The sequence below is a fragment of the Toxotes jaculatrix genome, chromosome 13, assembly GCF_017976425.1.
Source record: "Toxotes jaculatrix isolate fToxJac2 chromosome 13, fToxJac2.pri, whole genome shotgun sequence".
NCBI lineage: Eukaryota > Metazoa > Chordata > Actinopteri > Toxotidae > Toxotes > Toxotes jaculatrix.
In genome coordinates this window covers 10,067,231-10,078,487 of record NC_054406.1, presented here as the reverse complement: position 1 = coordinate 10,078,487, position 11,257 = coordinate 10,067,231, and the positions used below count along the sequence as shown (strand labels likewise).

At 41.1% G+C, this 11,257-nt stretch overlaps 1 protein-coding gene across 1 annotated transcript in view; it reads left to right on the top strand.

Annotated features, from left to right (window-relative positions):
* The first annotated feature begins 3,671 nt into the window (after positions 1 to 3,671).
* Positions 3,672 to 11,257, top strand: part of dtnbp1b (dystrobrevin binding protein 1b) — a 28,517-nt gene continuing 20,931 nt past the window's right edge. The window contains exon 1 of the mRNA XM_041053800.1: positions 3,672 to 3,997. Coding sequence (XP_040909734.1) covers positions 3,952 to 3,997 — 46 coding nt within the window. The 5' untranslated portion in view covers positions 3,672 to 3,951. The remainder of the gene's footprint in view (positions 3,998 to 11,257) is intronic.

Sequence of the window (11,257 nt, the reverse complement as noted above, 5' to 3'; positions counted from 1 at the left end):
AGGAGAAATTCAGGGTGGTTAGGTTCTGTGGTCTGAGGCCATTTAACAAAACATCCTAACTGGGTGAGACTCCTAAGATTTTAGTCATTGTCAAATTATCAAATAAATCTAATCATATACACTATCCATCCATAAATCCTCTGTAATTTGTGTCTCCCGTTCTTGTGTATCGATTAATATTTTATTTCACAGTCACTGGCACAGACCAGTCACCTATCAAACAGTCACTGTGGACATACTGTGTAAGTTCATTCAGAAAAACGTGATGTCTTTCATACCAACAGTGTCAGCCCCAGTCCTTTTCTTAGTAAAGTGTTTTGCAAAAAAGGTCTTAAGAGGAAACTCTTAGCTGGGAACTTTTAGCACCTTTTAGAGCAGCTCCTGTAAGATTACATCTTTTGTGAATACAGCTCCTGATCAGTACCAAGGGAAGGTGTTCAGATGAGACAGAATTTTAATTAGCCTAAGGCTCAAAATAGAAGTGAATAGGGAACCAAAAGCAACTATGCTTACTTTAGATAGATGAATATACTTCTTATTATTTTTTTTTTTTTTGCTTCCTATTGAGAGAGTATATTAGACCAGTTCCCTGGGCAATAATATGGCCAAAGAGAATAGCAATGTGCCTCTCCCAACTTTGTGAGGCTTTTGGACAAAAGAGTTGAAAAGTTTATGGATGGCCTGGAGAATCTGGCTTGTCTCCACATAGATTACATAAAACTGGATTGCAGAATTTCAGTTTCCAGGGCAACTGTATTTTTGTGTCTTTGTTCTCATTCTCATCTGTCAGTTCCCACAGCTCTCTTGGCAGTTTTTTTATCAATTGAGGCCTCTGCGTGTTTGTAAGTTTTAGTAATGGTTGGTTCGGTGTCAAATGTAAAAACGTGTTTAACAAAGGCTGTGATTGCACAGGAAGTCAGAAAAGTTGAAATGTGAAGTGTTGTGTATGTGTTTGAAAGGGTTAGAGATGAGGAGAAAACGTTTAATTGCCTTCCTGTTTAGGGATAGCTGTATGTGTATGTGTGGTTGTGTGCGTGTGTGTGTGTGTGTGCGTCTATAGGCTTGCATGCTGTGTTCCTACTTTGTATGAGTTGTTCGCAGGCTGCTGGAAAATCTCATTATCTGCCAAACAATGCCGTTTAATAACTTGTCCGTTGCAGCTCTCTGAATTAACGATGGAGGTTTCAAAACTGACATTTAAAATCAGGAATCAAAACAAGTGACCAGTGAGAAGGAAAATAATTATTGTTGTGCAAGGTTGGTTATTTTCACAGTTTTGGGTGTTTTGGTAAAGCATCAGATCAGGTGATCTGAGTAATGTCTCTATGGTCCTTCCCCCTGTCTGCCTGGCTGCATTGTAAACAGTGAGATATGGAAGAAGATGCTAGATTCTATCCATATTTCTCTACTATCAATCTCAGACCACTTGGCAAGCAAATATGAAAGGTTACTCTCCTGGGAAATTAGCTTCTCTTTCCCCTCATAATTGTCAGACACCGCTTGAAACAAATTCTATAATGTGAGCACACTGCACCTCTGCTGTCTCGTCTAAAAATGTCTTCTTTTTTTCCTCCCAGTGATTGCAGTTATTGCATTTCTCACCTAGTGTTGTGTTTTGATGACAAACAATGGTTTGATGAATCTGATTAATCGTTTTGTTAGACTGAGAAAAGAGCCTTGAGGTCCCATCCCATGGCTGATGAATCAGACATTTGCCACCCACTTCCTCACTGGACAATCATGGTACTTGTCAGCCCAAAGCATTATCATTAGTCAGTGGTTAGAAGTGCTGTGGATAAAGGGACTTGAATGTATGCTGCCATCTCTCACATTTCATTGCAGGATTCAGGCAAAGTGTCAAAGTGTCATGGTCACAAGTATCAGGTTTTGAGAGGGAGAAATCCTCAGCTGAAACCTTGAAATGTTTCTCTCTGTTTCTGCTCTGCAGAATTTAGCGTTTTCAGGAGTGAAAGAAAAATTCAAAAAACAAAACAGTAATGTACCAGGATATTTGGTATTTTTCACGACTTCACGTTTTAATACATTAAAATGCTAAAATGCACCACTGCACTGCAAAAGATATATTAGTTAATTATTTAACTGTTCTCTTAATGTTCAGTAGTTATACTTTTATTCAATAATTACTTTTTGAACAGCAGCTAAACAGAGTAGTTGCTAAGCAACGCATACTTGGAGTAGCATTGTTGAGCTGTGCAGTATTTTATTTTATTTTTTCAGTTTCTTAATGTGAACCGAGGGCTCCAATTATCTGTTAAATAATTTGTCCTCTTGTCTTGCATGATGTCATGTTCCAGGAGTCCATCCTGAAGTCCAGCCGTTGCACTTTTCACCCCTCCCACAGCCCATTCAGTGGCGCAGTTATAATCACCCATAGCTAATTAAGGAGCTTACGATATTTCTGTTGAGCTCCCTGCAGTGTGACTTGTGCAGCTGTATCCAAATGCTATTGATTGTGGCTGCTGGTGTTTGTATCTTATTTTTCCTGCACAACGGCCCCTTGGGCATTGAGGGCTATGATGTGTCATAAAGATGAAGGCTAGGGTTGACATTATGTGGATTTTGTGTGTGTGTGTGTGTGTGTGTGTGTGTGTGTGTGTGTGTCTGTGTCTGTCTGTCTGTTTAAGCTTGAGGGTTTAATTTCTCTTCAGAATGACTCACTACCCTTTTTTGACTCTTCATCACATGTTGTTTGATGGTAGATATGCATTCTTCAGGCCTAGTTTCAAATCTATATAATGTTTCTCTACTGAACTGATTCTAACAATTACAGAATTGAAATAGGAAACAGTCAAACTTTATTTTTAAATACAATAATTTGAAAATCCACATTGCTCTAATCACTGGCTCTAGCATGGTTGCAGGAGCTGTACTTGCAAATGTGTCTTCCCATCAATTGCACTTAACATGCATTGGAAAAGAGGGGGCATCTCAGGGGTAAAAAGAAAGGGGAGGAGTTAGTGAAGGACATGAAAGAAGGAGACAAAGCTAGGTGGAACTGTGATGCGCTTCACAGCATCATGCTAATGAGGAGGATTATTATCCCCCCCTCAGGCAGTGGAGGCAGACAGAGTGGGTGTGGGCACAAGCCTGTTTCACTTTTGACTGTGTGACTTGTGTGTAAGGCTGTGTCTGTTTGTGTGTTTGTGTATGTGCATGATAAAAGCAGCAAAGAGAAACAATCATTTGAAAGTGATTTTGTTTTACTGTGTATCCACTTTATTACACATCCCTATTTATGAAAATAACTTGCTCTTTCAGCCACTGAGTCATATAAACAAAGGAGGAGTATAAAGTATGCAGACTGGGTTAAGAGGCATTGCTGTGTGTTCAAAGGTCAGTTGTAAATATGTTCCTGTGTTGTAGAAACATGCCCAGCCACAAACACACACAAACTCACGATCATCTGTGCTCCTTATTTCCCTTCATCCTTATGCACACACCCTCTTTCCCACCCCCACTTCATCCTCTCTCCTCTCCTCTGGTCCCCCTCCTCCCTCGCTCAGCACCAGCTAGTGGTATGCTCCACTCATCTTCGCTCCCCTCTCTCTCTCTCTCTCTCTCTCTCTCTCTCTCTCTCTCTCTCTCTCTCTCTCTCTCTCTCCACTGTCAGCCTCGGCAGTCTCCACACCAGAGCTAGACACTGGTTCAGCGCTGAGCCATACGTGCACTTGTGTGTTTCTTGGGTGCTGGATTCTTGAGCTTAGTATTTGAGTGTGTGAGAGTTGATCTGCATGAGAATGAGCGTGTGAGCATCTCTGGAGCATCTTTTGTGTGGAGGAGCATGTGTGCAGAGTGAGAGACAGTGTGAGGATGCGTGGTGGGCAGGTGTTGTTGTGATCGGTGGATTTTTCGGTGTACTATCGTCGTGCTGTCTGCCTCCCCCTCCCTCCCATTTGGTTATCTTGTGAGGGCAAATAGCATCCTGCTGGGATGTCCACCTCGCCTGGTGCAACAGACGGGAGCCAAAGGAACTCCTGTAAGTGACTTTTTTTTCTTCTTCTTCTTCTTCTTTTGTGATTGGGAGTGGTTGTCTGTGTGTGTTTCAGTTTCAGTTCTGTGTGGCGTAGGTTTTGTTTGAAATCAACCTTCTGTTTGTCCAATCAAATAGAGTATTTATTTTGAAGAAAAACCTGACCAATACAGAAGCAGGGCATGTAGTTCAAGGCAAAGTAACAGCAAATACATATAGATATTTCAAGTGAATAAAGAGTGTGTGTTTGTGTGTGTGTGGCAGAAAGATCGTGAGTAGGAGAGAAGATGCCAAGAATTGTGATTGTGTAACACTGTACAATTTGTATAAGGGAAAATAAATGATATGCAGAGTAGTAAAAGTACAGGAGGATAACGTGTGCTTCTGTGTGCCCGCTTTCACATGTTTACATGCAGGAAAGAGATCTTGAGGAGGTGTGTAATGTGGGAGTGTGTGGGAGCATGCATGAGTGTGTTTACATAGTCTCTGGAGTGCCTCCAGCTGTCGATCTATTGGAAAGGTGCTGTGCATCAATTGACAGCCATGCCAGCTGTATCTTTTCAGTAAGAGGAAACGAGCAGATGACATGCTAATGTTAGTCACTACTGTCAAACTGATGGGTATTTCAATTTTAATAACATAGACTGAAATCAGAGGAAGAAAAAACTATAGAAAAACAACAACAATGGTAATGGTAGGTTACGGTCCTACATCTTTATTTCAGTTTTCCAGTTTTCATGTTTCTGTTCAGCTGAATTAATTATTTAGTGAGTGAAATATTGTATTTGCTGCCTTTTAAAGCGTGTGTATCTCCTAAATGTTTGTAACCCTTTGCTGGACAGTGGAAAGAATTATTATCATGTGGAACGTGGCTATAGTGTGAAGACAATCAGTTATTCAGTGGGTGAAAGTGTGTGGGACCGCTCTGCAGTTTTAATGCTTGACTTCATTCTGGCCTCAAGCAGTGCACACACACACACACACACACACACACACACACACAAAACCAAAGAACTGCTGTACCGTAAGTGGGTGATTGATAAGATGATGTGACTCATTTTGACTCCTCTGAGAACTCAGTAGGAACATACATACAGAAATTCTCTTTCTTGCACAACACATCCACAAGCATCCACACACACACACACATACACACACACACACTGACTGCTATGACTGAGGCACAGATCACATCTAGGAAAATGGGTCTCCTTTTATTGCTTTCATTATTATTGCACCATCCCCCTCTTCTTGCTTTCATTCCCCTTCTCCCCCCCGTCATTTTCAGGATGTTATTTACTGCCCTACCTTTCATATAACTCGCCTGCAAACCTTTTTGTGTGCCTGGGAGATGTGTTAATGATCACACACTGACACGCCCACCCGCAGTAAATGGCTATTGTTGTGTTCATGACTTTTTTTTTTTTATAATAATTACATCATTGAATGATAGCTTGTTGTTGTATAACTCCCATTTCACCCAATTAGCTTCAGTTCTGTCCTGCTTTGTACTTGACCAGTTTGTTCCTTGTCAAGATATATCCATCACATTGCCTTCTTGTAGAGCCGTGCCTTCAAATGGAAATATCAAGTGGCTGCGGGCACTGATTACTGATTTACTAACCATAATGTTACATAACCAAATGCAGCATCTGAGGAAAATAAGTAGTTGCAGCTAAACAACAGCTTTTAAGAAAAGAAAATGGAGATTAGTTGAATACTGAATCTTTTATTAAATGTGTTTTGAATCATAGTACCATTTCTTGAGTTGCTTTGGTGTAAATATCAAAAGATCATGGCCAAGCGACGCCAGATTAGCCAGGATAATTTATGATATAAACTCATTAAAACATCAAATAAAAGGCTCAGTGTGCCTATTTCACTGATTAAAAATGGCAAAAAAATAAGATAAGCGTAGAAGTGTAATTGCATAATACTACACCAATTAAGACAAAAATAGAGCATAGCTATGTACTATTTATGGACTAAGCTCTTTTTTTGTAAGGCGGTAATATTTTTAGATAAGACAATCAATAGCATTTTCCTTTTTTTTTTTTTTTATAATCTCTGTCCCAGACTCAGTGTGGTATTATCACAGTGTAATGCTGGTGCAGAGCTCGCTCTCCCTGTTAGCTTGTGTCCTCTATAAAGAAGCAACAGCAGGCACCTGCCACTGAGATGGATGTGCTGTGTCATCACTTCTCCTGCCAAATGATGGCTTGCCTCACCTCTCCTCTCCATCCTGCTCCTCTCCCCATCTATTCTCCCCTCCCCGCCCCCTCTCTCTGTCCCCACCTTTCTTTCTTTATTCCTGGTCGCTGTACACATCTGCTGTCTTCTCTGCCGGTGTCTCATCTGTTCCTTCTTCTCTGTATCCCATAGCACTCCTCCTCACCCCTCTTTTCTCCTCACTGCTCCTCTCCTCCTCTCTCCTCCCCTCTCCTCCTGTCTGGTTTATCTGGGTTCACATGAAACTTTAATTGCATGTAAATCAAAGCGCTGCAGATGTGATTAGGCTTTTGTGCGGCTTTAATGAGTGGAGTCTGGACTATTGAAATATGGTACAGTAGCTGGCTCCTGCTATGTCTCTGATGGCTAAAGCCACAGGCAAATTAAACTTCTAATACTGGTAGAAAAAAAAATTACTGAGAGGATCGCTGATCATTTTGAATGTGTTCACTCTTGAAAGTTTATTGGTTGTGCCGCTCTCTTCACTACATAAAAATGTGTATAAATATTCAGCTCTATTCAGAAAACAGTGTTTAATGGGTTTGAAAAGTGCTCATTACAACAATATCAGCATACAGCACATATGCTTATATTGGCAACTTAATGATGATATGTCAGAGAATTGTGTTTGGCTGACATTTTAAAATGGTAATTAGTATGCAGTCTAGTCATTCTGATCGCAAATTGGCAAATATTGGATTAATAGGAAAGGTAGAAGGAGTTTCAGAGACTTGACATTTAGCAGGCAACAGCACAGAAGGTGCTTAAGTTTTTTTTTTATGCTCAACTAAGTATTTGCTCGACAGTTTAAACACCTACTGGAAGCGACATGGTTGCTGCCAAGTGAAAACTTTTAAATCCTGTGTCGACTTTTTAACCAGTGTCTCCCGTGCATCAGACACTGTATACATGTGTGCATGCATACTTGCATGCTTTCATCTGTGTGTGCACACTTTTCTCCATGCACCTCAATCTCATGTAACTAAAACGCAATTAGCCTGCTAATTAGCGCATTGAAACATAACTCTCATAGCATGTAAACACAGACGCTGTGTACACAGACAGATGCGTCTTAATTTGTCTGTTCATTTTCAAGGAGGTCATGCTCCCTTTGAAGCCACTGAAGGAGGTTAAGACAGGGAATGATGGTATTAATTGTCCTTTAAAGATGGATTTTGTTCTAAAGATGAAAGAATCTGTGCTGTCAAAGGATAAAGTCAAGGACACAGCATGGCTGGCTTTTCATAAGACATAATAATAATCACGTTTTAACCTTGACTGACTCCACTTTGGTTTTTTTTTCCCATTGCAAGTGACATGAGAAAGTAATTAGATAAGTTGGCTGAGGCATTTATATATGTAATTTATTATTTCAGTTCCTTGTGAAAATCTAGCCTTTGTATAACATGCTCCCAATGTTGCATAACTGATGCATATGTGCAGTTGCATAAGTGTTGAGTCTTCTCATGCACATGCCCATAAATATGCACACAGTTGCGCACACATGCACACACACACATGCAAGTACATTAATCATGAATACAATATTTTTCAGTGCAGTGGCTGTAATGATGCTAATCATCCATCTATTTGTATTTGTTATCCACTTATTCTTCAGGGTCACAGACATGTCAGCCGTCAGTTAGGAATTTACACTGTTGTGCGATGGATGACACATTATTTCTCACTCTACTTCTCCAGGTTTGCTTATCCTCCTTTCCCTTTTGTGTCCTCTCCCTCTCTTGCCTCTTCCCTCATCCTTTCTTTTCATTCTGTTTTGCAAGCAGTGTCCACCTGGCTTAACAGGTGTTGTTGGCAAACCCTGAGCATGTTGTTTCCCCTCTTAAAACTCACATTGTTTACTCAACTGTACCACTGCCTGGTTTTCCCAGCAATCTTTACCCTAAGGTCATCTTTGTTCAATTAGGTTAGGAGTAACAGTCTCACAGCAGAGATGCTTTTCAGATTGAGCATGTTACAAAGAGTGCCATAGAAGGAAAAAGGAAGAGAGGAGACAAAGGGAGGAAGAGGAGGAACGATAAAAGACCGAAAGAGGGGGGAGATACAGAGGAAGGGGGAGGTAGAAGAGATGGTTGGGTGGAAGAAAGAAGAGAGAGTGGAAAAAGAGGCCACCAAAAATGAGATGAGATGAACAATGAGCAGGGAAAGAGGATGACAGAGTGAAGAAAAGGCAGCAGATGAAGAAGACAGGAGAGGACCGCAGCTGAGGAGGGGTATAATTGAGAAGGCAAAGATAACAGGTGAAGGATGAAGGAGAGTGGGTGACAAGACAGAGAACAAAAGTGACTCAAATAATAGAAAGAGAACATTGGTAAAGAGGAGGAATAAAAAACACTGAGCCAAACCAAAAAACACATTACGGATAATGAAAAGGAATAATAAAAGGAACGTAGGAGAGTAACACAGGCCTCCACTCTGTCTGGGTGTCTGCTAATTGGTGCTGATTGTGGTGGTGGTACGGAGGTTGCACAGAGATCACAGCCTGCAGGAATGGAGAATCTCTCACTTCTACTATCTGGAGGACAGGATGTTTCATTCTTCTTAAAAATTAATGACAGTGGAAACTCAAAAAGCTAGGACCTTGTCACATCGAGTAAGTGCTCTAATTGTTTCACCACTTACTCACTAAGCAATTTATTAGGAACCCCTGCACACCTGTTAATTCATGTAGTTATGCAATCAGCCAATTGTGTGTCAATGAACTAACTGCAGGACAGATGCAGATCAGGAGCTTCAGTTAATGTTCACTTCAAAAATCAGAGGATTGTTTCCAGCGTCTTGTGGAATCCATCTCACAAAAAGCTGAAGCTGTTCTGACAGCAAAGAGAGGCCCTACACATTATTATCTTATTAAGTTTAATTTGGTGAGATTGTCACATTTAATTTGACAGGACATTTGACATTTGTTATAATAGCAATTATTACTTTTTTTTTTGGTTGACTGCAGTTTTAATCAGTATCATCTATCAGACATGTATATAGTGATGCAATTGCATATAGTCTCAAACCAGATAAATGCAACTACTGGAACCAACTGCTGACTAACCCCCTCTCCTAAATGACAATTGTCCAATCATAGCTTAGCAGCTGTAACTAGGCACAGCAGGCCGCTTAACTAGCTATCCAGCTACAGCAAAGAAAGTCTGAAAGCAAGAATTCTTATTTCAGCCTGTGAAGTTGGTGGTCCCGGGCTCAAAATGAGAAGCATGCTTTTGGCTACTGTTGTCTGAAATCAAGGATCCATTGTTTGAAACATTACTTAGAATTCCGAGTGGTGAATCTGCCACCTGCTGTCATTGTAAACTGCGTAGTGTGTTTGACGTGTGAAAACGGGAAGCTTTACACGCATGGCAACAGTATCTAAGGGGGTAAACTGAGCGAACTGTCTTTTTTCCGATTATCATAATCAGAATAAGGTCATAGTCAGGGTCAGGTATAACTCAGCTCACCAGGATTCCTGCTCAGTCATTAGAAAAACTGATGCATCTAAACACCTTAGTGGGATTCCTGTTGATTTCGTTTTGTGTGCTACCTTTTTTCAGTATCACAGCCACAAATAAGCTCCCACTGCTCATCATGCTGAGAAATTATGCTCGGACTTGTGTGGCATGACAAAGGAATAAATACTTCGACAGATCAACAAAGAGCCTAATGATAGTAATTAAAAGGACAGTAGTGACTGGTGTATAATTTCACACACAGCGTTATGGCAGTTGTTTTGTTGTAATGGTGTGCCCCGGTTATTTCAGTGGCAAAGTAAGAGTGAGAGGAATGAATCTGAACTTAAGATGTCAGATGATTTCAAACACCCCCCCACCTCCCTCCCAAATGTGCCCGGGATGATGTGATACTATAGGACTGAGATAACAGACTGCCTTAAGTTACACAAACATAGATGAACAAAGACAACACTGTATTTTCATACACACATCTATCTATCAAAATGCAAAAACTATTTTCTAGTCAGAAAACAAGAAGATATAATCATGTGTTTTTGTCTCAAGTCCTGGTCACAGATGGTTTAGAAACTGCATTTTCCATCCCTGTGTGATGTGCCTCAGCAGGTGGGTTATCGCTTTTTTTTCTCTCCTCTCCTCCCACTCCTCTGGGAAATGGAGAAAAAGAGGATCGAGAGGAAAGTAATAGTGTGGTCAGACAGCCAGAGATTTGCTCTAATTAGGTCCATGGTTGAACAGACAGTATTTACAGACTCAGACAGAGAGAGAGTTTGGGACAGAGTTACTACTGTCAGTTCCTGTGAGTTTAATGCCTTTGCCTGGACACACTTTTGCGTGTGTGTGTCCATCATCATCATACTGCATGTCTATCTGTATTTCTGCTGCGTGTACTGTAAAGGGAGTTTTTCTGTGCTCGTGTGCATGCTGAGGCCATTGGTGCTTCTATGTCTTGCTGTTCACGTACCTATAGCTTTCTTTCCAAGGCTTCGCCTGCACTCTCCCTCTGTCCTCTGAAACCTCTGCCTGTGGCCTTATGTAAGGATATGTCACTCAGGTCAGGCACAGACAGATAAACCCCTCAAGGACCTTTCATCTGGCTCGGGGTTATAGAACCCATCCTTTCCCTCCTCTCTCTCCTCATTTTTCTCCCTGTCTCTGTGACTCTGTGTACCTCACTCAGCAGAAAGAAAAGTGTTTGACCATGTGCACATCTATGTGAGGGACCGAGTATGTGTCTGCGTGGCATGTAAATGTGAATATCAGTGAACGGGCCCATTCTTGGTTCTTTTTTCAGCTGTTGTGTATTTACAAATTTGTAAGAGGCGCGTATGTGTGTCAGTGCATCACGCAAAACAAAAGGAGACTGCGAGACAGGTTGCCATGGGATAGGGAAGGCTTTCCTGCTGTGTGCCAGGTGACTGTGTGTGGCCCAACTAGAAGTCAGATAAAACAAAACAACAGATGGATTGACAATACTGCATCATCACTGGGCCACTAATCAAGTGTTTTCCCCCCAAGATGTGATACTAAAGATAAAACCTATGTGCCTGGGGGAAAG